Source organism: Semicossyphus pulcher, unplaced genomic scaffold (assembly GCF_022749685.1).
Source record: "Semicossyphus pulcher isolate SPU_LCO1_2020_fin unplaced genomic scaffold, fSemPul1.0.p SCAF_20, whole genome shotgun sequence".
Taxonomy (NCBI): Eukaryota; Metazoa; Chordata; class Actinopteri; order Labriformes; family Labridae; genus Semicossyphus; species Semicossyphus pulcher.
In genome coordinates this window covers 15,109,696-15,137,279 of record NW_027211694.1, presented here as the reverse complement: position 1 = coordinate 15,137,279, position 27,584 = coordinate 15,109,696, and the positions used below count along the sequence as shown (strand labels likewise).

The 27,584-nt window shown below is 43.7% G+C and overlaps 1 protein-coding gene across 2 annotated transcripts; it reads left to right on the top strand.

Annotated features, from left to right (window-relative positions):
- Nucleotides 1-41: 41 nt before the first annotated feature.
- LOC138599293 (prickle-like protein 1) lies at nt 42-27,547 on the top strand. 2 transcript variants are annotated; one of them, XM_069670881.1, is made up of 8 exons: nt 42-207; nt 18,902-19,099; nt 19,808-19,921; nt 21,921-22,058; nt 23,927-24,130; nt 24,225-24,411; nt 24,530-25,528; nt 25,630-27,547. In XM_069670881.1, exons 2-8 carry the CDS (start codon nt 18,914-18,916, stop codon nt 26,589-26,591), a joined length of 2,790 nt encoding a protein of 929 aa, XP_069526982.1. In that variant the 5' UTR covers nt 42-207; nt 18,902-18,913; the 3' UTR covers nt 26,592-27,547. The 2 variants fall into 2 exon arrangements, with proteins under 2 accessions (XP_069526982.1, XP_069526981.1); XM_069670880.1 differs by lacking the exon at nt 42-207 and adding an exon at nt 15,243-15,396.
- The last annotated feature ends 37 nt before the right edge of the window (nt 27,548-27,584 follow it).

Genomic DNA, 27,584 nt, shown 5'->3' with positions numbered 1-27,584 from the left:
TGGTCCGCGTCTTACCTCTCTCTCTCTCGCAATCCACGATCATGCTCTGAAAAACTCCATCCATCGAGCTGATTCGGGACTCGAAAAGGCGCTGAGTTGTGTTGTTTTGTTGGATGCAGTCAGCCCGGATGCCTCCACAGTCGTGATTTTATTCTGAAAAACGGAATATTCAACCTCCAATCCGGACCAAGTTTTTGCTTCTAAGAGGTGAGTGTGAAGTTTTTGGCTTAACACTTATTAACAACAATTAACAATTATTTTTATTGAACTACATTAGTTGTGTGTGAAAGTAGGGGGTTTAAATGAATTTTAATTCATGAGTAAAATGAGGGAAGTCAAGTCTAAAGGCCTGTTTGCGTTCATCTTTTGGAAATCATCATGCACCAACGATGTCAAGAGATTTAAACGATTAGTCCCTGCATTATTTCATGACCAGACGCTCCAACTCGCAGAGAAAATAGTTGAAGCTCTTGGACACATTTTTTTCCTTAAGAAGGAGAGAAAAAAGTGAACGTGTGGTTTTTAGTCAGGGGGGTTTGAGCTTGGAAAGTGTCTGTGCGTAAAGACGCACTTAATGGAGGGTTGCGTTTTGGTTTCCAGATGTGTGAACTCAGCTGTTGCTTGTCACTCAGGTGGTCTCTCTCACTCTTTTTCTCCCGCTGCCTGTCTGCTCCCTTTCCTTTCTCTTTACGAGCTGACTCCTCAAGAGTCTCTTTTATGCTGCTCTTCAGTATCACATCAGTGCTGTCTGACCACAGCCACGGAGACATTACAAAGTGAAGCCACAAGAGAAAATCGACCAAGAAAGGCATTTTTTCATATTGAAATCACACCGCAGACATAAACTATAAACACACTCTGGAGTGGTGACTTTTATCTTTCTCCTTACAATGAAATTGTCTGTTCAAAAGTCCGTCTTCTGGGATTCCAACTTCTGTCTCAAATGGATAAAAATATCTTAAAAGGAAAAAGGTTTAAACACTGAATACGAGCCCTTATTGGATGGACTTTTCAGTGCTGTGTGAGCTGTACTGCAGCCAGTGGTGGCACCTAGTGGTAGGACAGATTAGTAAAGATGCTGCAGTGAGAGCCTAAAACCTGAAGAAAGCTTGTTTTCTCATAGTACCTCCCTCTAAACTGCACTTTTATTTTGAAATATTGGAAATACATCTTTCCTCGCAGTGCTTCAGTCCTGTGTAGCTTTCTTGCCATGCAGTGTTTGGTGGCTGCAACTGAATGACAGCCGGCTGTGTAGGTAGCTGATCCAGGATGAGAGCAAGCAGAGGATCAGGTGACTCGAGGTGTATTCCCCCTCTGTGGGGGGCCAGGCAGCCAGACTATGCTACACTTTGCTGGGGGTAGACTCTCTGCAATGCTATGTTAATAAGTATCTGTGTGCCTGCGTGTGTGTGTTTCCTTCTATGTGTGTGGTGCAAGTGCTCATGGATCTGCATGTGTGTTACTTTTGCATGCAAGTGTGTGTGTGTGAGGGAGAGATAGATGTTTGGAAGCAGGAGTTAAGCTGCTGTTAATTGGTCAGCTATTTGGACCACATGGGAGTCAAGTGAGGCAGTAGCTGAGATGATCGGTATTCTAGGCCTAGCAATGGGACACAACATTGATTTTATACTTTGAATGGGTGCTTATTGGGTCTTTTATATTTATATTTTATGTAATTAACACACATATCCTGTGTGCAGCAGTATAACTAGTATGGTTCCACATTTTCCGCCATTTTTTATCCATATAGTTCAAAATCGCAACAAAGCTTATCATCAGTTTACATATAGATAAAGTTTAGGTCTCACACTTTGTCATTTTTTTAAAAGAAAAACTTAATCTGCTAATAAGCTAGCACTTTGTAATAGCGGCACGCCATAACTTCCTTTAAATACAGGCAGAAACCTCGAGCAGACTCAGACTCACTGATAAACAGTCGTTTGCCGCGACCCGCCAAGCTGAGAAATGCACACATTGTCCGCTAAATATGAAGCTATAGCTAGCAGCTGGTTAGCCTAGCATAAGCTAAATACAGAGAGACTGAGGGATGACAGCTAGCCTGGCTGTGTTCAAAGAAACAAATCTTACAAAGATTTAATGAAGTCAATACATTAATTTGTAAGTGTAGAGTCTTGTTTACAGTCAGGACTGCCATCTTTGCCAGGCAGTTAGCAGAGATTTGAGGAAGTCACTGCCCCCGGCCAAGAAAGTAGTCTGACACACACAACCAAATATAAAAATAGACATTGCTGCCTTCTGCTCTTGCTACAGCTAGCTAACAGATATAACTTGTTAGCTAGCTTTAGAGATGCTTGTGGGCTGATTTTGTAACCTTTTGACAGAGCTGTGGCTAGCTGTTTCGAGTTTTGGCGTTTAGCTAAGCTAGCTGTGGCGTCAAATTGTATCGTACAGACAAGAGAGTTGTATCGAACTTTTTAGTTTGTTCCTCCCCAGAAGAAAACCCAAGAATATTTCCCAAAAGTCAACACAATTACAAATGTTTGTGTCCTTAACGGTGATGTCTGATAGGAGATTTTTGCTAGCTTAAACGACAAACAGACCCAAGGTGATAAGTTCGATATCGTTCGTGACAAGACCAGGAAAGTGCTCTGAGAAAAGAAGAGGCGCGAATCAAGTCTTGAGGGAGATGATGTTTGAAGTTTCAACGTTAGACGGAACGAATAGGCATGTAACATCATAAAATTGTTAGCTTGGCCTTAGCATGAGAATTTTATGAATGCATCCTTGTTTTACTTTTTGCTGCTTGTTTTTGGAAGCCCCTCTAACTCCTCGTTCATGGACGATTTCAAAACTGACAGGTTCATTTTTCAGAGCAGCGTCTCCAGATTAGAGTCTTCATCCCACGTTTCTTCCTTTTACTCATATGCAACCCAGATTCTCATCCTGCAGCAGGGTCTGAGTGCCAGAGAGGAAATCCAGCCTGGAGATTGTTTTGATATTGTTGGACCCTCTCCTGGAAAATCGTTTTTGCTCAGTGACCAAGGGTGCTCTGGATTTAGAGCCGTTGGCTCCTCGGCTAAAAACACCTCATCTGATCGCAGCAGTGAAGCCATTTGAAGAGGTCAAGATGTGCCGTGTTTGAAGAGATTCTATCTAACAGGCAGTCCTCGGTTAGCTTAAAGTTATGCTTTTCCGCCCCAATCTACTGCTTCTTCTGCTGGCTGACTGTCGTTCAGGGGGGTCGTGCAGCATCCACAGATTTCACAGTGTCTCGGTGTTTGAGTTGGAGCACACATTGGCATAAGATTAAATAAATGGAACCAATAAGAAACATAAACATGAATGTGAAGTGTGTCTGAAAAAGAGAGAGAGAGAGAGAGAGGCGTCTATCTATTAGTCATTCAACACTGTTCTGTCTGTGCGCCTCCGTCGGCCTAATACCTCAGACCAGTGTGTGTACACACAGGCAGGTTTGTGCTGTCATTCTGGAATTAATCGAGTGTGGGGTTGTGTAAATCATTCCAAACCTCAGAAAACACACCCTCATACATACAGTACACACACACACACGCATATGCACACATGCTTGCCAAGTAGCTATCCCCTGTAGTTGTGTTTGCAGGGCCAAACAGTGACGGGCTGATCACTTAACAGAGAACAGCGAACAATGAAACACTGTCATTTCTTGGAAGAACAGGCATTATAATTTTTTACATGTTATGGAAATGTTGGTTAAGATTTTGTCAGGTTGTTCATGTTTGATGGAAATATTGCACTATAAATGGTGAAAGAGAAGCTAATAGTGTGTGTATGTGTTGGCCGGCAGTCGCCATAAACCATGGCCGTGCCGAGGAGTTGAAATATGCGGTGTGTAAATGTGTGCGCGGCAGCCCTTGATCTGCGCAACACTAATCGTGATCCTTGTGCACACTGAGCGGTTACACACCAAACCCTGCAGGCCGCACTGGCTCCACAAGCCTGGTATTATGGTCAGCTTGTGGGGAAGAAAAGTAATCCAGGGCTTAGAAGTATATCAGACACTGAGTAATGGACTGTGAGCGAGAGTTACACGCCACTCTGTTAAAACTTGCTGGAATAAAGTCGCCCGCAGCACTTGCTGAGCAAAGCCGAGGCGTTGTTGAGAGTTCCCGACTCGTGCCTGCGAGTGAGAGTCGATTTGGCACCACCTTAATTACCCATACACACAGCTCTATTTGATGATGATTAAAGCCACTCGAAAACACACACCTGCCCAGACACTGCCAGTCGCCAGCCGCGGTGGCTGTGGAGACATTAAAGGTGATGATTATTAGATGATAATAATTAAAAGGCTTTAAAGCTCAGGTTAAGATAAACAGTATAGATAGAAGCACTGTTTCATTTAGGAAGACAAGATTTCTGCGCAACAACCACGTAATTATTCCTCGTCAAATGACCACCCTGAGGCGAACACAAATGATAGCTTTCAGTTTGGTTTCTATTGGGAGAACATAAAAAGGTCTCCACAGCAAATGCTTTGTTGCGTGCTGCATCACCGCCTAATTCCAATGTTGGTGATCATGTTTCACAGTTTGATGTTCAGGTTCAGATGAAGGAACGCCCTTTACAAACGTGCCAGATAGTTGCTCATGAATATTCCAAACTGGATATGAAGGAAAACATTTTAAATTAGGTTTGTTCATCAGGAAAACATGACTAAGCTCATACCTTCCTCCTTAAATTAGTATCATGTGGTCTCATGTGTTGGACAGTGTGTCCCTGAGGCTTAAACAAGCCGTTAAATCGGGGACAGTGTGCTCTTTTCCTCCTCACCGTAAAATGTCTGTTCGTTTCCTTTCCTTCATCACCCACATCTGTCTGTCCTACCACTTCATCTCTCTCCCAGATGACGCTGCGTGTTCTCATAAATCCCACATTTCCATCAGCTAATCGTCGTCACTCTGCTTCAATAAACAGAAGATAAGAATTTTGAAGCTGCGACAAATTCAGGAAGACAACCCTCTGTTAGCATGAAAGTAAACCTTTAAGCTGTTGGGTGGTCGCCCACAGAAGCCTCTAGGGACATGCCCTATCTGTCACTGTATCTCCATGTTGCGTCAAATCGTCCCAGAGGAATACCAGCCTTTTAATTCACCCAGCGGGGGGAAATGGCTTCCTCCAATCTGATGCCACCCGGAGTCAGGAAATGGCTTGTTGTGATAAATACTGTAAGTGAGGGTGGGGACATTCACTTGATTTTTACCAATTTCGCCAAAAAGCTACATTGGTTTTAGCACTGACAGGAGCCCTGCTTTTAATACGAAATTATTAAAGCTGCTGTAAGTCATAGTTCTACATTACAACGTACAACGACCTGTCTGTAGTCCCGGTGAAGCATTTTAGGGTCTTCCAGCCTGTTGTTTTGGTTTCCTGGTCGGTATTTTGGCACTCTTCCACCCCTCTGATAGTTGAGCTCACACATACGTTCCCTGAAGCAGCACAAACACAAGAAAAAATTAGCTACTAGCTGGAAAAATTATTGCAGCTAGGTAGCTAGCTATTTTCCCCAGAAGTTGGTGGAGACCAAAAACAGAGGTCAAAGAACAGTGGCCCAAACTCCAAATTAATGCATAGGTTGTCATCAATTTCTTCACAGCTTCTTTACTTTGCCTTGAAAAGTCAAAAATAATCAGTTACTTCAAGTTTATGCAAAATTTGCCGCCATGGCGTTCCTGGACGGTACATGATCGTCAGTGGGAAACAGGCACCTTCACAAACTCTAACAGATACACTTTCTTCTTATATAACCTCTCCCCACATTTGCATGCCACCAGCTGCCTTTCTGCTCTGCGGCTAGCAATCAAGCAGCAACATATCCATCAGCTAGGACAATTTTATCTCCGAGCAAGGAAGAATGTAACAGATATTCACCAGTCGTGGTTAGCTGATGAAAGCTCGGGGCTTTCCAAGCGCTCGTCTCTAAATTAATACAAACAGTGGTTTGAACGTCGTCTGGTTTCCGGTACTGTGAGATCCGTACGTTTCTTGTTTTCGCCAGAGAAAGGAGGCTTAAATTGCCACTTGCATTAATGAGGTAGTAAATGAATGTCTCTTGTGTTTACACTAATGACCTCAAAAACCAGGCGGTAAACTGGGGGGGCGAGGGCGTTCATTATTTCTACCAGCCACCCGTGAAATCCAACATGTGTGGGCTTGTTTATGTGTGCGCACATGTATGTATCCGTGCACATTCGCTTGTTTCCATATGTTTTTATTTACTCAACACTTTACATATAGCTTTTAGAGTGTGTGAATGGCTGTGTGTGCATGTTCCCTTCAGAGAAAAGCCCTCAAGAATCCCCCTCAGGGCCCTTCAGACATCTGGTTGCGGATGGAGAGCTTATATCTCCGAGTAATATGTCCAGTTAAGCCCCTGGGAGCCGCCGCTGTGCACATCATTACAACCCTCCTCCGGCTTTGCTTGGAACTTCGCTGAAACCCTATCGTTTGCTTCAGAGGGGTACAAATATGCTGTATATCCTTTTTATACTACTTCCTCCCCGGGCCGTCTCCCATCTGTTGCAGATTAGTCTTCAGTGTGTGTTTAGAGAGCTGAGCCTGTCGCCAAGCGGGACAGATAGTAAACCCAGAAGGTTTTAGTCAGAACTGTCAGGTAGGTCTGAATTAACAGAGAGGCCAACTGAGGATATGGCTGGCTGAGAGGAAAGACGAGAAGTGGAACCCGGAGGGGAGACAGCTAGAGGGTAAGACAGGCTCCGGAGTTGCACAGCGAGCCCACCAAACGGGTCGTCTGTTTACCCATGAACCTCAGGCCGGCTACTCGAGGGTAGGTGTGGAATGCCAACAGCGGCTGCCTGGCCAAATTCAACCGCAGTCCCTGGGAGAGAAAGGGGGAGGCAAACACCCCGCAAAACGGCCAGTCACGCCACTTTCCCTGTGATAGGGAGTTTATTTAAGCACGGAGCTCAAAGCTTCTTTCATATAACACACAGCCTCGATATCTGGCGCCCTTGTGGCATCCAAACCCGCCACCAAAATGCTACCATGACTGTTCTGAGCTAAGCTAAGATCACACAGCTGATCTGTTATCTGTCTCTTTAGAAATCTATCGCTGGCTCAGTAACCCATATGAAGCTTAACAAAAAAGCACCTTGGGAATCTACTCTTGCTACTAGAGGCTATACGGTTTCACGCACACCCTTTTTCAACACTATCCCGCCTTGAGAACTGTGCCAGGCCAAACTGCAGTGTGACAAAGAGCCTACAGCTCCAACTCGGTCCGACGATTCCAACGCTAAATTACGGGAAAATAAGGCAACGGGTTGTGTAATAGACAGCCGGTTTGTGTGTGTGTTTGTCTGTTCCGCTCGACTGATGCGCCATCCCTCCAGGGTCCTGTCATTAAGCCTGTGTGTACACAACCCCAATCCCTGGCCTACATCTATCTCTTATGCTAAATTCATGTGGGATTTGTACACTCACACACACAGCTTTCCCATACGAAATGTGATGCAACACGGCTGCTCGTCTTGCATGATATGTCATCAGATATAGCTGCTTTTACATTCGTTTCTCTCGAACCTATTTGTTTTGCTTCCATGTAGTTTGAGTGGCACGGCTTATTAAAAGCCCCGCTTTATCGTATTTGTTTTGGCTGCAACATGCGACACGCTGTAAATCACCCCGATGGATGCCTAGATGGATAGAGGGACTGCACGTAACGGTAATAACAATGCTGCATTAATCTTAGTTCAAAGTATCACGGAGGCCAGAAAAAATAAAATCAGGTTTATTCCTGATGTGTGCAGCTGCAGTCTGTCACCTTTAATTTCCTGCCATCAAGAAAAAGAGAAACGGCTTTCTTAGTGGTGACTTTAGTCTGACGGCCTTACATTTGTGATAACAGTTTATTTGTTACTTTTTCTTATAAGAGCAGAAGGAATATTTCACGGTTTATCTGCTTGGCTTTAAACCAGTGGCCCAAACATGAACCCTGTCCTTTTCTTACCAATTCAAGTGAAGCAAAGCTTCAGTGATTCGTGTATTTTTCCTGTCAACAAAAACAAGAAACTCTGGTTCTTGACATTTTTATCATCGGCCCGTCAGTCAGCTCTGTTTCAGTTATAAATATCTGCCTGTTCTGTCTTCTCTGGAGGGTAATCGCTTTGATTTACGGAGCCTGGCATAATATAAAGAAGCTTCAAACACACACGCAGTCCTTTCACCGCCGTGGTTACAGTGACCTCTGGATTTTGTTAAATAAGGAATGCATCACTTAACAATATCAAATTAGTCTTGGATGGGAGGCAAAAGGCTTTTTCCCCTTCGCTCTCTCTCTCTCTCTCTCACTGTATTTTAATGACCGGTTCGCATTGTTTCTAAATTGGTGTATAACAGTTCTGTGATGGTGTTTCTCACTTATATTCCAGTTCCACACTGATGGGGTAAGAACGTGTGAAACTACTCTCCTATTTCATGCAAATGCCTTGTTTTATAAAAGGATTGAGAATGTAGCTGCCAATTTTAGCTCCAGTACTAACTGGCATCAAGATTTGGCAGACAAAATGAGTCCATGCACATCTTAAAAACCTCTAACGTACTATAAAAAAATATCTACTCTTTAGGAAAACACTGTATACTGCTCCCAAAGTGGACTATTTATTGATAACTCTGTGTACTGTAGAGTGTGTGACTTGAGATATCACTTGTACGTGATAAAAGAGTCGGTTTGACACCTGTTTGTCATTGATTCATTGTTAACGATACATATCAACAGCGCAATAGCGTGCATGCCATTATTATTATTATTATATGAAAAGCAGGGTAATATATTTCATCATCAATCATCACTTGTTTTTCTACTGTGGATTTATTCAAGAGGATACTTTAGCTTGGCAAACTATTTTAGCCTCAAGCAACTAAGGAGGACTTGCACAAAGTCCGATTCAGGTAATGACAAGTATTTGAGTTTAATTGGGGTAGACTCTGCCAAATCATTACAAACTATGATAACAAATAACATACTCTCGGCATGTCCGTGGGAAGCCTCTGCTCTGTTATTGACAACCCTATGCAGTCATTCCTCACATTAAATCCACTTGAACATCAGCAGAAGTGGCTACATATGCAGGGATAAAGGGAGAACCGAAAGCACAATAAAGACTGACAGATACTCAAAAAAGGCTGAACAGTCGCGCCACTGAAGAAGCTATTATTTTTGTTTTGGGATGATTCATTTATTGAATTACCCACTATTTTGGAGACGATGAATAGAACGTTTAATAGCACCTGTTGGATGTTTGCTTCAAGGTTGAAAACCAGAGCTGACTTCAGTCAATAGCAGATAGCTTTATTGATATTGTGAGGATTCACAAACATTGGCTGCAGACGCAAGATTATTGCGCAAAGATTTTCAGCCAAGTCAAGGAGTGGACTTGTAAAAGAAGGGTTGGTTAAAGGTAGAAGCTGCAAGCAGAGATGGTACACCAAATCGTCTTTGATGGGTTTTATTGAGAGACAAAAAGAAACAATGACTGAGACTCCTTGCGTTCAAGTGTTCACATTCTAGTGGCGCCATGTAACGAACACCGAGAGCGAAAGTGCTGGGTATGGACTACATGGGATGGGGGTAAAAAGAAGTTGTTTCAGGATTAGGGTGAGGAAAGATGGCAGTGAATGCAATGGCTTGGGAGGATAGGATAGGTAGCGTGGCAAGTGGGAAAGTGCCTTGGAGGAGTGCATGGAACAAGGTAATGGCTTGAATGAAGACAACAGGAAATGGTAGGTGAGGGGGAATCCTGAGACACAAGGCCTTGCTCATAGCTCCATGTAAGAAACACTCATGGCAAAAACTCAAGTGCTAAGCGACGACTACGTGGAATGTGGGTAAACTTAGCTGTTTCAGGATTTGGGTGAGGAAAGATGGCCGTGAATGCAGGGCCGGGGAGGATGAGGGTAGCGTGGCAAGTGGGAAATGAGATAGAGGAGAGCATGGAAGAAGGTAATGGCTTGGAGGCTTTAAGACCAGACCAGCAGGGGAAATTTGTAGGTTAGTGGCAATCCTGAGACACGGACAATACACTCAAGAACTAGAGCTGGCTATCAAGTGTTACTCTTCCAGTGGTGGAGCAACAAGAGTGCTTGAAGAGCCGTGGCAGATATACTGCAGGAGGATGAGCTAATGAGATTCAGGTGAGCAGCCTGGGAGTGCTGATGAGCTGATTGCATGCAGGTGCGCAGAGGCAGCTGAGCCAGGAGGGGGAGGCCACGCCAACACAAACACAGTGAGACAAGGATAGACAGTCAGGAAAGAGTAGAACGCATTTGTACTTGGGCTGAATGTTAACATCACAATGACACTGTTAACGTGTTGATGCTAAGAAGAGCTAATGTTTTCCATCATAGTTCCAACATTTGCTAATTCGCATGAAACACAAAGTACAATTGAGCACAAAGTGGATGAGATCAGTTTAGCAGGTATTTGATCATCAACGGAAGTATTGACCAACTCTAGATTTTGACCTGAAGATCAAAATTAAAAGATGAACAAGGTCATTACTATTCATTAGATGAGTTACATTAATGGCTCTACCATATTTTGCAACAATGCCTCCCATGGTTTTTGAGAAAATTCATAAAACATCCGTTGAGGTAGATTCAACGGATCCACAGTCGTTGCGATACGTCCTCTGGGCACCAAAATTGCCAAAAGTTTCATGGCAATACCTCCAAAAGTTGTTGAGATATTATAGTGTAGGCTGAAGTAATGGACTAACCCACTCACTAATTAACCAACAATCTGTCATTCCTGAAAATAGGTTGACAACTAAAATGGACTCCCCACTCTGCATTTAACTTGTAAATGGTATAAGTAGAGTTCTGAAACCAAAGCTTCCCAACCCAATCCCCACCTAAGCGTCAATTTCCTGCATTTTACAGCGCTTTTATTGCTGCTCCTATTGTCCCAGAGGTGTGTAGGTAACACCCTGCAGTGGTTAGCAGAGGGTTTTACGGCCCGAAACTTGAATCACACTCGGCACGGATGTGTCAAGGAATATTAACACCAGACCGGCAAGATCACTGAGCAGCACTTCCGCTGGGTCTGATATGCAGCAGCGGGTCGAGCTGGTGGGCCTTGTTAGCGAGGGCTAAAGATCCATTTCCTGGTATAAAAGGCTGCTGAAAGGTGTCTGTCGGTGTGAATGAGGCTGAATGGGAAATCATGACGGATGCGAATTGAGACGTGGTTCTGAGGGTCTTTTTGTGAAGCAGAGACGTGTTTGAACTGGTTTGTCAAGAGTTGTGTGTATGGATTATGTAGGTGGGGCATTGCTGATTAAATCAGGAACATATATATGACTTTGTTTGAAAGACTACTGATAGAGGGGTTTATCTTATGAGAGTTGTAGTCACTGATGACAATCGTTTGAGTTTGTCCCATATGGTTCTTCCTTTGTATTACTTGTGGTAGGAACCTTTTCAAGAATTTCTTGTGACTTACAACAGTGTGCAATGACTGATTTGTCCAATTCATTGGGTCGCTTCCTTCAATTTGTTGTCAGTCTTTTCACCTTACCTTCAAGCGTCGCTGTTAAGAACAGCTGGAAACATTTTTAGCATGGACGAGCTTGGACAACTTTCTTGGATTGTTTCAAGCATACCCTAACTGAAGATCAAATGCAACTGTGTTAGTCCTGTGTATGATTGCCTTTTGCATTTTATTTACACACTCTGTTTGAGTTTGGGTCTTTATGACAAACTGTCCTGCAACAAGTTAAGACATGTCCTTGCTTATATCTGTTTTGAACAACCAGAGGGTCGTCGGCCCCAATATTTGCATTTGAAGGGATCGGTTAAACCCCCTCATGCCTCCTGGGGATAGGAACAGTGCTGGTAGTAGAATCCAGGTGTGAATGACTGTTATAAATGAAAATGAAGCACAGCACTGCAGAAAAGAGCACGTCTGCTCAGCACAATAAAGGTTAAGAAAAGGCCAAATTACCAGTCGAGTGCCGTTCCAATAGATAAATGAAATGTGCAGCCAGAAGGGGTGAGTAAGTGTGCCTGGTATGTGTAAGAGTGTGTGTGCGCAGCCAGCGTGTAGTCCAGACCTGGTTGGATTTCAAGTAAAGAAAAGGCCACTAGATCTTGTCTAAACCACAGTCCAACCTTTTGCCAGGGAAACAAAACTCTGCTCGGAAAGTCCTTTGAAAGACTTGATCAAAAGGTTTCTGACGGAATAACTCTTGACGTGCCTGAGTTTAATGTTGGACCATATTTTTAGCCAATGATATGCTTTTATTGAATACTGGGTACCAGCCAAATCAACCTTTTTTCATCAAATCAGTATGTTCCCTCTGCCATAGCCTTATTTGTAATGGATCTTTCAGCGTTGGATAGCAGCTTGTGAATGTGAATCAGCTAGTAAAGGCTCCAACAATCTGGGAAACTTTTCATTTTTGGGCCCTATATGTGCATCATTGTTGTTGATTTGTCTGTGCTGGGGACAAAGGTCACTGCATAAACTCTCCATTAGTTAGTTTCTGCTCATTAGCCCCAGACATGTGAATGAGACCTGGGTATCATCCATTCAGCACATGTCCAACGGCATGACATCTTTGCCTTATAATAGCCGAGATCCATTAAAAACTCTGTTTACATTGCAAAAGGGTGAACAGAATTTTTCCATTATGTTCCTTGGCCGTTAAAGATAAACAATCTGACACCTCCAACGCCAACAAGAAGGCTCCATTGGAGGAACTTCAGATACTTTCTGCACTGTCACACTTTGCTCTCTTCAGAGAGGAAGCAGCGGAGACGGCAAGGTCAACTGTCCTCTTGTGTTTCTCTAAAGAACCATGGCTCTTTGGCCTCAAGCCCAGGCCCAGTCTAAAAAGGACGATATCTGCCCATTGTCTGGGATAAAGCCACTCATCCTCTGACCTGTCCTCTATTCATGCCAGAGCATTCTTCGCCCACTCATTGTCTTTTTTCATCATCTGAATTAAGTAGAAATAGAGGTTTTCCTCTCTACTTGGCTGCTTGAATTACCATTGCCAGAGCTTTTGGAATTCATATCCAGATAAATATCTCAGGAAACTCAATGCAGATCTTTCAGAGGGTTTAACATAAAGTAGCTTTTATAGAGTTGCGCCAAGACCCCTGGAAAACTTGAGAGCTTTTCTGAAAGGTTTACCCTATGACTGGACTGCCAAGCTCCTCTCAGTTAATTTCAAATATCCCTTGGCACGCCAGGAAAGAAGTCCGCGTTGGCAAAGCACAAAGATAATCCAATCTCTACGCACACAGAGAATATCTCACCCGATCTAACTCTTCTAAGCTAGTGAGCCGACGGAGTCATTTCTCATTTGTAACAGGTATCTTGGCATGTGACAAACAGCTCTGTTTCCCTCTCCGCAAGGCACATTGTGGGGTTGTCAGGGGATAGGGCGTCTTTGTCTGTCGGACAATTGAGCAAACTCATTTGTCATTTTAGGCTCTTTAAATGAAGCCATTGCTCCTTTTCAGCCTTTCACAATGACAGATGGTGCGGAGCTTGTCTACATAAACTACATCAAAATCCCCTCGGCGTATCATGTAATCTTTCTGGAAAGGAAGGTGCAAATTTATATTTTTTCACATGGTGGATAAGTTGAGAACAAATCTCTTCACTCCTACTTCTGCTAGATTGTCGCGAGTTTCCTTAAGTGAAGTGTGTGTTGACAATAACATCATTGTGATTGGCTGACTTGAGAGATGAGGACGGGGGACCCCTCTCCTCTCACTCATTCAGATCTCCAAAATAGGAAGGGGCAGGCGGTATCAGTGACGGGGTTAGCAGACAGGTTTCCCTGCGTGAGAAATTCTGGAGATGGATGAGGCTGACTTTGGAGGAAGCAGAGTCAATATTTAACCCGCAGAACTTCAAGACACCATAAGACGTTCCATTTTACAGAGAGAAATCATGAGCTGATTTAATCAATGTACTAAGTAAGTCCATTTCTGTCAGCAAACCAACATTTCAAATCGCTATGATCCAATCTTTTCTATAGACAACATATCATGACTATTTCTATTGGTAGCAAGCTTTGTAGCGCCTTCAGCTCGTTGTTGTTTTCTTGCTATGTTATGGTTCACCCTCTTGGCTCTCATCAGCGTCATTTTTGCCCACAGCCAGAAACTCACAGTTTTCAACAAACAGCAGACAGTCTTATACCCCTTTCCCACCTACAATTAGCACATTGACGCAGGTTAGTCAGACCTTATAGTATAGTCCTTTCTGTCTCTTTTCTGCTGTGTCACAAACGCGCCCGAAACAGGGTTAGTAAACAGCGAAGGTGTTACGGTGATTAGGTCTTTATTGTATCTATTACTCATTCAGTCTATTTCTCAAACTTGGCGGCAACAAATTTGGAACGATGTTTGACCGCTGCTCAGACGGGGACAGGCGCAATTTGTAGCTGAGATGACAAGGAGTCGCAGAAGTTACCGACGGAGCATAGCATCGCGCAGGAAAGGGGGCAGAGATTACCGTGTTGACACGGGTGTTGTGTTCCCATCAATGCTGATCGGAGCCGAGTCGATAGTTACCCGGGTGTATTGCAGAGTCATTTGACCCGGGTCTGTAGCCTTTCCCATTAAGCAAAAAAGCCGGGTGTTAGCGAGGTGCTTTCAGAAGCTAAAGAGCTAGGCATTTTCCCTCTGGAGGTGGTGGGAACCAAAATTACAGCAAAAAGGACATGAATAATCTGAGTTTGAAATTGGGATTATTCATGCTTCACTACTTTCTTGTAAGGCAGTGTCCAAAAACTTTAGAAAGCAAAGGAGTGACTGAAAGAGAGACAAGAGGACAGTGGACATGTCATCTGGCTCTCAGGAATCCTGCAGCAGAGTTTGGGGGGGTGGGTTTGTAGGGGTTGGTGTCACCCTGGTGGAGGAAGGGGTGTGGAGATAGGTGGGGTGTTGACTCTTAAGTGTGTGTGTGTATGTGTGATTTAAGTGTGGTGGCAGGCGATTTGCTCTGGAGGGGAGGAATGAGGGAGGGGCCGACATGGCTTGGCTGCCCCATGAGCACACACTCACATCCACTCAGTCCCACACACTCACAGGGATCAGAGACACTCCAGATAGAGACGTCACCTCTCTGCCCTCCTTTCCTCTTTGCTCTTTCGACCTCGAAAATTTGGATCGTTGAATGAGTTGCTCCACGTCTGCGGATTGAGTGCGCCTTTTCAGACATCCCTCAAGGCTGACGTTGACTTTCAAAAGGAAGAGACGTTGAGGGGAATACTTCCCGGCCGGGTGGGATCTGGATCTGATTAGAGCTTGGATCTGTTGAGCTTGATTTTGCGGACATGTAGCCAGACCTGGAGTGGGATTGTGGATATGAATGAGAGCTTTTATGCGAAGATGGAAAGAGAGATGCGATTCATGGAGGTAAGAGGAAAATAGATGAGTGAACTTCCTGCATCGTTTATTAGATTTTCTGTTGAGAAGGCATGCAGTGGATTATGGGAGTTTTTATTTATTTAAAGCAATGCTTGAAGTGTTGGGAAAGAGCTAAACTTAGCACAAGATTAAAGTGCTAGGTGCTGCTTTAAAGTGTGGAATCATGTCTTGCGTCTTGTGTCAGTGCATGTGGTCTCACTCCAGCTGTGTTAAGTCTCCTGTGCACCCCCTGACACCCATTTGGCCTTAAAATAACACTCTTATGACCTCAGCCTTTGAACGCCACAATTTAATGGTTTTCCTAAAGCAAATCACATGACGTTTAGGTTTCAGTGGGTAAATTAGGGCGTATTCCTTTCGTGCCTTGAGGTTGTGTTCATTTGAAAGTAACACACGTTTGATTAACTAATTCCTACATAAAGGAGAGCCCTTTAAAAGTGTCAGTTAAAGCGAGGGGGGAAGGCGCACATGATTAACCGTTAGCCGGCTACGTCAGGCCCGTGTTTACACAGACCCAATGTTGTGACTCTTTAAACGCCTTTTTCAAAAAGTTTCCCTTTTTAACCCCCTTGACCTCCCCCTGTCACGTCTCCACCGCTGCCTGGGTTTAAAGGAGGCATGGTTGGACATTTTGTTTTTGTTTTTGACAAAGACAGCCATTGTGTTACTGCCAACGGGTGACACGGTGTAATGTGAGTTGATGTGTACGTTGGCTCAGGAATCTGCAGTCACCTTTCGCCTGGTAACGTTTGGAAAGAGATGCAGGAGAGCTGAAGGACTTTAGGGTGGTGAATCTTTGGAAACCGGACTAGAAATGATTGGTGTATTCATTTTTTAAGCAAAAATACGAAACATTCAGGGGTTTTGGATTCTCAGAAGGAAGGTTTTCCTTGAGACGATAACTATTTTTTGCTCATATATGATATTTTTTGGCTACTTCCTGGTCAAACAAAAGCTAATATGGAAACTATTAACAAAAGTTCTAATAAAAGAGCATAGGCCTTTTATTCTGAAAAACCTAGCCTGATAAATATCCTTCAAACAACAAATTCCATTGAGAAAGTGGCTCAAAATAATCTCAGGGGGAAAAGTGACCTCATCTAATTGCACCACTTACTTGTCTTAACCAGGTTAGACAAGATAAAACAAAATAGGTAAAGAAAAGCTTCTGAGTGATAACATTATCTATCCCACCATAAAACCGGATAGATTAGTCACTGAAGAACAAAGCGACAGTCACATCCCCCTTTGTTCTGTGATAAGAGCTTTGGTTTGACTTTTAACAGCGTTTCTAATCTCTAAATTCGGTGTTTTGAGGCCCTGGGCTGAATTCAACTGTATGTTAATTGGGGGTAATGCTAATATCGTCTTTTTAGTGGGGTACATACATGGTGAGGGGTGGGAGGCCTCGAGGGTGAGCTGGGGTGACATTTCTGCAAGGACGAGGCTGCACGACTACAAAGTTTGGATTGTGGGTTCAGATGCAGCTGACCTTTGACCTTAGGGGGAAATCATTCTCTAAGGGATCAAGACTTGGATAAAAGTGGAATGCGATAGCAAAGTGCAGGTAACCAGCTACAAATCAATGACTATAGAGGTGACTAAGTTGTACGATATTTCAGTTTCCATAAGGTTATCAGCTAAGGGAGTGTCCAAAAATTATTTGGAGTAGGTGGGGCAGAAGAGGGGAGGGGCAATGTGTTTTCTTTTCTGGAAGGGTTTTGTCTAGATTTTGGTTTGTTGGTATCTTAGATGAGAGGATTGAATTTTTATGTATACTTCAGATTTTTATTTTATATACATTAAGTTTCTTGCGTTACTTAGCGTAAAATAATTTTGAAAAGCTGCATAAAACTTGATATATGAAAAACACAAATTGCTTTTCATTGAAGTTTCTTCCGTCGCTCTTGGTTTGAAAGTACAGAAGCTGAAATTTTGGAAAACAGGGATACACCTGGAGTATTGTTTTCCATAGTTTTAGCGATCCCTAAATCCACTTCTAATTTTGCAATTTGGGCTATCTAATAGTTATTGCCAAACTGACATAAGGGGCATTCAATCAGGGTTGATTGAGAACATTTAATAAACGTGGGGATGTTCTTGCTTTAGAAATTAAATATCGGGCGCTGGTTTACTTCAGCGGTTATATTGGCTCATGTACAGAGGCTATAGTCCTCGATGCGGTGGCCGCGGGTTCGACTCCAACACTTGGCCCCACTTCCCTCTTCTTGTTTCCAACACTATCCACTGTCCGCGCTATAAATGAAGGCATTAAAAGTTCAAAAAATCTTACCTTAAAATAAATAAAAATAAAATGTTACACATTTTCATACAGTCCCTAAGTATCTGTTTATCACCTGGCACAAGCATTGTTCTGAATACATTTAAGTGACTGCTCTACAGTCGCAGTTAACAGCCATAATGTTTGGTCAATAGAAGCCATCAGGGCCCTAACGTCCCTCATAGCGCTGCTTTTTGTGTTAAAGATCAAACCGTTGTGAAGTTTGGAGGCCCTGTGTGAACTTTCTGACTGTTTTTACCCAAACAAGTTCTATTCTTGTCGATATTTGCATGTCAAAAGAGGCAGAGGTAGAGCGGGGCAGATCGCAAGTGGCTTTTTCAACACCTTGAGACCAAAGTGCGGTTATCAGGCTGAGAGGCCTCAGAGGAACAAGGCTGCTGAGATAAGAGGACTACCGCTGAAGACTGATTAATCCCTATATATTGAACAGTACTCGTGTTATCAGCTTAAGAGGGTGGAAAAAAGCTGAAGCTTCAAGTGGACGTATGCAGATTGTTTCGGAGGATCATTCGTTTTCTTTAAAGCAGTTTCGTCGCCACTTTTTTTGGGATTCTAACTGTCCATTTATGGTGAAGTGATTTCCTGCGCACAGCTCTAAATCTCTGTCCAAGCTCAAAGTGGTAGGCTGCTTAAACGTGTTTCACAACTTTCTGGACTTGGAAGCACATTAGATAAGAGCAACAGATGTTTGCAGGGGAACAGCTGGAATTTTAAAGCATTAAAGTCCTAGTTTGAAAGAACTGTAAAAAGAAACGGACCCGCTCACTAATCCTTTAAAGTGTCCTAACAAGACATTTACGTCGACACACAACAAGTTAATACACTTATAAGTCTGCAGCTGGCTAGAGTCATGAAAAAGTGCATTATATATCATCCTAACTGTGTCTTGAATTCCCTTTGAAGTGGGATAAGAAGTACGTTGGGGTCAGTATGACATACTGCACTAATGGAATGGAAAATAACATATAACATTTTTGTTGTATAGTCAAGGCATACTGTTCTTTCTTCTTTGCCTGTTTTTAAAGGAACATTGTGTCCGGCTCAAACAGCATGTGCAGTATTGATTGATGCTTTTGACGGGCCTCTTGCAAGACACTATTTTGAAGCAACATCAAAAGGTTGAAAGGAAAATGGGGAATAGAAAAAGGAATAACGGCACAAATTAAAAATGAATTCCGCTTTAATCCACAGCGCCGGCGTGTGATGAACCTGGAGCGCAGTGAAAGAGGGGAGCGTCCTTCTGCCCGAGGCCCGGAGATGGAGCCTCGCGCTGGGGGAAAGATGGGGAAGATATCCGTGGGCTTCCAGAGGAGCTCCACCTCGGACGATGACTCCGGGTGTGCGTTGGAGGAGTACTCGTGGGTGCCACCGGGACTCAGACCTGAGCAGGTAGGAGTTCTGGCGATCACACCTTTCCTTTAAGATTACTTAATTTGACATCCATTTATTTTTATGATGAGCGTGGTTAAATTAAAGGTTGTAGGTGCACCAAAAATGACACATGCACGTTCCAGAGGTGGATTTTTCCTTCGGGGCATGAGCATATAAACCTGCAAGCTAACAGCAGGAGCTTTTAGATCAAACAAGGTCATGTGTGCAGACACTTTGTTCTCTCTGCCATACGGGCAGATTAGTCGTGCCACATGCTGATGCCCAACATCTGGCTGGGGATTTTTTCACATTCATTTTAAGTGCATTTAGGATACACATGTTCTCTAAAGCTAAACTTTTCGAGGCTTTCCACAGTTTTTCCTGGAAATGCAGCTTGAAAAATACTTGAAATGTTGCCCCCTGTCCTTTGCTGTCTCTTACGTGTGGAGAGATTTCACAGTCAGTTGCCTGTGACTGGATTGAGACTGACATATTTGCCCCACAGTGTCACAGAGTAACGACACACAAAGCAGCTGCCCTCCTCTCAGCACGATCTAAAGGAAAGGATGAGACGCCTCCTCTCCTCTCTTCTCCACCGCTCCATTCCCCTTCAAGCATTTAATAACCCTGCAGGCCTCCAGGCTGCGACACTCATTCACGTGCTCCCACTTACTTAAAGAAAATGACACATTTAGTGTTTTGAACTTTTTAAATGTTGTCTTCCAGGTCCAGATGTATTTCTCCTGTCTACCAGAGGAAAAGGTCCCGTACGTCAACAGCCCCGGAGAGAAGCACAGGATCCGACAGCTCCTCTACCAGCTGCCGCCGCATGACAATGAGGTAGATATGATGAGAGGGAGACACTCACAGGGTGTGGGAGAGAGAGCAATGGTTAGACAGGAGTTTTGCTTTTCATCCATATACAGAAAATTTAAATTCAGTTTAAAACACAATATATATAACAGTGAGCGTAATTGCCTAAAACAATATCACGTCATATTATTTATATCAGCCTACAATTCATCGTTACTCTTCAGCTGCATTAAGTGCTTACTTGGAGTGGCTGTGGCTCAGTGGTAGAGTGGGTTGTCTCTTAATCGGAAGGTTAGCGGTTTGATCCCTGACTGCTACAGTCACAGGGTTACAGCGAACCCCAAAGTGGTTCACGAAGGCCTTCAGGGTATAAATGTGCATAGATCCTGATTGGAGATTTGCTTTTAGGCCAACAGTGTGTGAAAGGTTGAATGTGACATGTAGTGTAAAAGTGCTTTGAGTGGTAGGAAGACGAGAAAAGCGCTATATAAGTACAATCCATTTATCATTTACATACAGTCCAGCTGTTTACAGAGCTTCAAAGTAAGTATAGAAATGCTGAAAGCTTGTATAGAGAATAATGACACTTAAGTTTTGAAAAACTGCTAAATAAATAATATTAAAAAAATAATCAGAATGATTTTTAGAGGTAGCTGTACAATCATACGAAGAACTTTTATCCACTAGAAGCTACTTAAACTGTTATAGATTGACAATATTTATACGCTGAAGCAATGTATCAATCCAGTAGTTATTTAACAGGAGTTAACAGCCTATTGTAGGTCTGTGTGCACTACATACATGGTAAGAAATTACCATATCATGGAAACAATCATGATTCTAAATAAAAAAAAAACAGATAATATATACAGATAGAGACAGAGAAATTGGAAGTGCAAGTGCTGAAAAGAGTTTCAGTTTTACATCATGTTTAAAATCAAGAACCGAAAGGAGTTGAAATGTCATCAGTTCGTGGAAAAAATAGTGCCACTACAAGTGTATAAATTCGAGCACAGAAAGCCATCAAAGTTAATTTTGTAATACTGAACAGTGACACTTGTTTAAGTGATTTTACCCCCACCTGCAACTCCCATCAGACATCAAACATGCAAAAGTTTAGACATTTTAAGCTGTATGAATTTTGTTTGTCTTTTTGAACACACTTTTTTTCATAAAACTGTGCCTATTTTAGCTTTTAAAGTTCTTGTTTTTTTTCTAACTTTTTTGTTGGATAAAAATTGGTATCAAATTGAAACACAAGCTCCTTACTTAACTACAGCCAGCAGCTGAGTAAAGCCCTTACAATATTGCCTTTCTTGTAAAAACTACAACAATGGCCAGCTACACAAAAAGAGCCTCTTGTGACAGTAAAGCACATGCCAGCCTCTCCTGTATAATAGCTTTATGGTGTGTAAACCAGCACTCCTTTCACATCTGTGTTAATAGAGTTTACATTTGGAGATATGGTGGAGGGGTTATCACCAGAGGGGAGGGCCGGGAGGGGCTACTGTCTGACTGTGGTGGTCTCTGTACACACACACATGGAAGACACACAATAGGGACACTCGACACACACACATCGCACAGTGTTTGACTGAGCGGTTTTATGATGTTTGTCGGCAGACCTGGTGGTTGGGGAAGCAAACTGTCGGTGGATTCCTTGCGTAACTGTGGTTCGGAGGGATAAGCGCTGCGTGCGTGTGTGTGTTAGAGAGAGAGACAGAGACAGTGTGTGAGCTGACACGCCATCATCGTTTACTGCTGTTTAGAGAACGACCAAGCTGGATGTTAGGATTGGATTGGTCTTTTATCTGAGCCGTCATCACCGACTCCAAACACAGAGGAAGGGTTTGTGTGTTGCTCACGCCATCCTTTCAACGCAGCATCTGTAGGAATTAGCTTCAATTAAACCATTTTCCTGCCATACAGGGACTGGGTGTGATACACTGCCCTGGAGTTAAAAGGGAAGATGAAAGATGGACCATTAGCAGTAACTGGTTTGTCAACTCTTTTCTTTCTTTACCAGCTGCGTTACTGCCACTCTCTCTCTGAGGAGGAAAAGAGGGAGCTCCACATGTTCAGCGCCCAGAGGAAGAGGGAGGCACTGGGGAGAGGAACACCCAAGATCCTGCCCCGAGCTCTGCAACACACACGCTGTGAAAATGTAGGTCCCCCACATGGATACCCATGAGCACACACACACACACACACACGCACATGCACACTTGCGTCATGTAATTCTCGTAAAGGTAAGCTATCAGTTGCAAGGAAAACAACCTGTGGGTCTAAAGTTATTTATATCTCCAGCAGCCATCCCAACGCGGAGCAGCCCGAGGCACAATCCTGATTGGCTAATGCGATGGTTTTAATCACAGACATAAACCTCCTCATTAGGGCCTAAGAAAGGAAGTGGGGAAATTAGAAGGCTCACGCTCAAGCCGAGCGGAGCAGCCAGCTCCTCACGAGGAATTCGGCAAATTTCCTGCCACCCATCTACATCTCAGCATGACAGACAGCAGAACACTGTACAGGTTAATTCTTTCATACAGTCTTAAAATGGAACTTGTTCCAAACAAGTCACAGTATGTGGCACATTATTCCACATTAAATTGTATAGTTAGATAAAGCTAAGCTCAGTACATGCAGCTGGGTATCAGACTTTTGTCTGGAGAGGAGCGCCAAGTTTCTGCATCCGTCCCTGAAAACCTCAGATTCCTACTTTTGATTTTGTGATGGAATTTTAAACAGCATCCAGCTCAATTCCAGCTGTGCTTGATGTTATTCTGGCAACATTTCCTTTCTATGCAACATCAATATTAATGTTATGTTGCTTCTGACAAATCGAGCCCTGACCATCGAGTAAACTTCTGCCAGGCGTCCCGGAAAGCAGGCAAGCCATGTTAATACCCCCGGAAAGGCAGTCCGTCAACACTCAAACACAGATGCTAACACAGGGTCACACAGGAACAGCAATGAACACAAGCATTCATAGACATACTGAACATGCATGTGTCTGTTAATACTCTAAAATTCTTCCACTATATAACCACCTACTCACTCATCCATACAGACACACCTACAAACGTGCACATTCATGCACTCGTGCAGACATTCATACACATTCTGCAAATGCTCCTTCGTTCAAACGGATATATCATGAAGACGTGGGTGTACGCACACACACATTCACACACAATTTGTCAGGCTCCAGTTTCTTGTTGCTGTACTCTCAGGGACACACAACACCTCCATATCCAAGGCCCCCTGTCTGTCCACCGTGGTAATAATGGTTAACAGCTGGTCATGCTATCCCATAGCTGCCTATGGGCGTCTAACAGCTATGCTGGGTTATATAAAGACTTATGATTGCACGTTCAGACATGCTTTGACAATGTCAGAGGAGACATACGACCTTTCGACTCTCGTGTATTCTTGAAGAAAAATGCTGTCCAAATCGTCTGCAACACTCAATGAAGACTTTTATCCCAAAGTGAAACCAATTCCTTTTTTAATTGCTACTTTGCATGTTCCCCCCATGTCAATAAAAAGAGTGCAAACAAGGAAGACACTGGGTTGGGTTGTCACAGGTGCAGTAAATCATTTTTTAATAGCCATCTACATTTTTGTGGCCATGATGAGAATAAATTGCACTCCGTTATCTACAGTTGCTGTCTTTCTGCTATAATTGTCACTCTGTATGATTAACTGTTGTGTTTTGAAAGGATCATATTCCTTTCGCACTTACAGTACGATCACCTGTTGTTTGAATAGATATCTCCATAATCTCTCTTTTGTGTATGTTGCATTCTTTATGTGCCATAGGCATCAACTGTGCAACACACAGCCATTCCCTTAGGTGATAGTCTCTGTTCATATCCATAGTTTAATTCTCATGGTAGCACACTTATCACCAGATTTACTAAGAATACATAACAAGCTATGGCATAGGCTCAATGTTGAACCCCCATGCATCAACAAGATTCCTGAAGTATAAATCTCATGGATCATCTCTTGTTTGTGTTTGATTGTCAGTGTACCGGAGGCATCAGTGGAGGGGAGATGGCAATTTTTGCCTCCAGAGCAGGGCCGAGCCCCTGCTGGCACCCAGCATGCTTTGTGTGCGCCACGTGTCAAGAGCTTCTGGTGGATCTGATCTATTTCTTCCAAAATGGCAAGATCCTCTGCGGGAGACACCACGCCGAGCTTCTCAAACCTCGATGCTCTTCTTGTGATGAGGTAAGACAAAGTAAAATTAGCCGTGGCAATGTCAGTACCAAGTCCATATCGTTCCAGAGAAATAATAGTGGTACGTATGCGTGTTTCCCACTAGATCATCTTTTCGGATGAGTGCACTGAAGCAGAAGGTCGTCACTGGCACATGAAGCACTTTGCCTGTTTCGAGTGCGAGACAATGCTCGGTGGGCAGCGCTACATCATGAAAGATGGACGGCCTTACTGCTGTGGCTGCTTTGAGTCACTGTACGCAGAGTACTGTGAGGCCTGTGGTGAAAATATTGGTGAGTCATACTTGTGAGGTACTTTTTCTAAAGAGCCATCTCTCAGGGTAAAGAACTTCACTTTTGTTACCCCAGATTAACTTTATGCTTCTTTTATCTTTATCCCACAATCCTTTAGGTGTTGACCATGCCCAGATGACCTATGAAGGTGTACACTGGCATGCCACAGACCAGTGCTTCTGTTGTGCCCAGTGCAAGACATCCTTGCTGGGCTGTCCCTTCCTTCCAAAGCAGGGTCGCATCTATTGCTCAAAGACCTGCAGCCAAGGGGAAGACATTCATGCCTCCGACTCGTCTGATTCTGCCTTCCAGTCTGCCCGCTCACGGGAATCTCGGCGTAGTGTCCGTATGGGTAAAAGCAGCAGGCCTGGTGAACAGTGGAGACAATCACAGGTGTTTAACCCCCCTGCCACTGTCCCCTCGCACGAGTATAAGTTTGGAGTTGGAGAGGGCGACAGAGATGCTGATTGCGACATTGGAATTGTAGGGCGCAAGCTGGCCCATCTGGGCCTGGAGGAGGAGAGGTTCTGGAGGGATCGGGAAGAGCAGGAGGCAGGTGGAGAGGAGGATCCAGAGGAGTGGGCCCAGCATGAGGACTACATGACTCAGCTCCTGCTCAAGTTTGGTGACCGTGGGATGTTACACCAACTTCAACAGCCATCCCTTAAATCTCCTAGCCCTAGCAATGACAGAAACAGGATAATAAACGTTTCTGACCCCTGGCTTAAGCCTGATACTACATCCATGAGGGGAACCGCCTCTTCTCCCACCCCTGCCAGTCCTACCCAGAGCCAGACTTCCATTCAATCTCGAGCCAACAGCCTCAGCCCTGGACTGATGAGCAAGAAGAACCTGCCTGAAATGTACTGGGCCCAATCCCAGGACGGGATGGGGGACTCGGCTTATGGGAGTCATCCAGGTCCTGCCAGTGCAAGAAAGATTCAAGAGCTAGAGTTAGACCAGGATCAGGACCAATCTGGGACAGGAAGACAGGCCTTCTGGTCTGACAACAGGCAGTGGTACGATGACTCCCTTGAGTGTATTGCCGATGAGCTAAGAAAAGCCGGACAGTGTGCTGGAGACTCCATGGACTCCCTTGCACTCTCAAACATCACTGGTAAGAAGACTGTGGATTACAAGTGTTCAGTTAAAAATGATTGCTTTGTTTTATATCAAACGGCTACTTAATATATGTTTCTCCGGCTTGTTTCTTTTTAGGGGCATCAGTGGACGGCGATAGCAGGGATAGACCAATAGTCTACACCCTTTCCATGCAGGATCCTTTAGCGGCTGATGACTGCGAGAAGATGAGCAACATGGGAACCTTTAATTCATCTCATCTTCACCACAGTTCCAATTCTTTAAACCTTAACATGGAGAAGGGAGAAGAGGAGGAGGTAGCATTGGCAATGAGGGTAGGCACACAAGGAGGACATCTCTCATTGTCCCCACAATCGGAAGGCCTCCCTCCCTCCTTTGTCCATGCTCCAGCTCTGAGGAGGAGCAAGTCTCAATCCAGGCCTCCTCAGATGGTCAAGTTCTCAGAAGATACAGTGGACAATGGATATAATGATGGATTTGATGTCAATATTAGGAGGCATCCCATGAGTGAGAAACCACAGCGGAGGGCATACGTCCCAGAAGAAATTGGCAGGGAAAGAAGTCGCCCAACGAGCCATCATGGCTCAAGCAGGCAGCACCACCATCACCATCGTCAAGGTCGGCACCATCGGAGCCGCAAGACCAGATCAGACAATAACCTTCACATGGTGCCTGTGGAGAAAGTACAGAGGCCATATGAGCCACAGCAGCAGGGTCTGGTCAACCCACTTTGTGGTCCAATGCTCCTACAGCATCCAGCACACAGGCTGCCCATGGCCTACTCCCAAGGGAGATCTGACTTCATGCCTCAGGGCTCAGCTCAAGGAGACCCACGGGCCGAACATTTCATGGGTCTCTACAGAGATGAGGATGATTGTTGCTCCACTTGCTCATCCTCATCATCAGACTCTGAGGAGGAGGGCTACTTCCTGGGCCAGCCAATCCCTCAGCCTCGAGTGACTGGGCGCTACTACGCTGAGGACTACCCAACGAGGGTTACAGCCCTCTCTTCTCAGTTCCATGGCTTACAGACTGGTCGCAGAAAGGGCCACCGCTCCAAAAACTGTATCATCTCTTAACAGCTCTGAGTGCATTCATGTTATAATCTGCACTACATTAAGCAATAGTAAGATTTTCTGACCGACGACCTTTTTCACAGGCAGTATCTCAGTTTAGAAAGGCGATTAAGACAACCCATATAAACAGACTGTGTATTGCACCCTACCAGATGATGCATAGCAAAATGTCAAGATACATATCATATTTTAGGCCCAAATCTACTGAAAGAAGAAATAAATACAAAATGCCAAGAAAGCAAAAGAAAGACTGGATCTGTGTAAAGTGGTCAGAATACTGTTTTTTTAAATGCACAAATTCTGCATTAATACACGGTCTTATTGACTCTAGCACTATCATGATGCATGTACTGGTGAATTTGGAAGCCCGATACAAAATTATGCATAAAGTTGGGAGAGTGGCTAAACCGAATCTTTTCTTTAATTTCAGCATTTGCGTTCAAAAAAATGTGTGTTCAGTTCAAAGTTTTGCATCAATATCTTTGTGTGCATAGAAATGGCAACACATTGTACACAGAGGTCAATAAAGTAGAAGATAGAAACGAACCAAATAACTATTTAATGCATAATAGTACAAAATGATAATGTATATACTAAGTTAAGATTTTAATACTGGTATTTTTATATCTGTGGTTTAAAGAATTGTTTTTGAAGTGTATCAGAAAATAGCAGTTGTTATGGTAACCAAATAGACCTCTTAAATATTTTGAGAAACAGCAAGAAGGTGCCACTTCATATACTGTGTTTTGCAGCAAAGTGCCATGTTACTTGGTAACAATGTCTATTATAACAAACGGTATATTCCACAATGTTCACTATTTGGTGTAGAAAATACAGAACAAATGGCAGTCACACCTACATTATACCATATTCAACTGAACTGCTCACTACCATTGCTCTGACATAACCAGCTAAATGCTTTGTGATGTAAAGACGCTTGTAATAAATATTTTTCTCCCCTCAAAGCTGATTTTCTTATCTCAACTTTTTGCCATA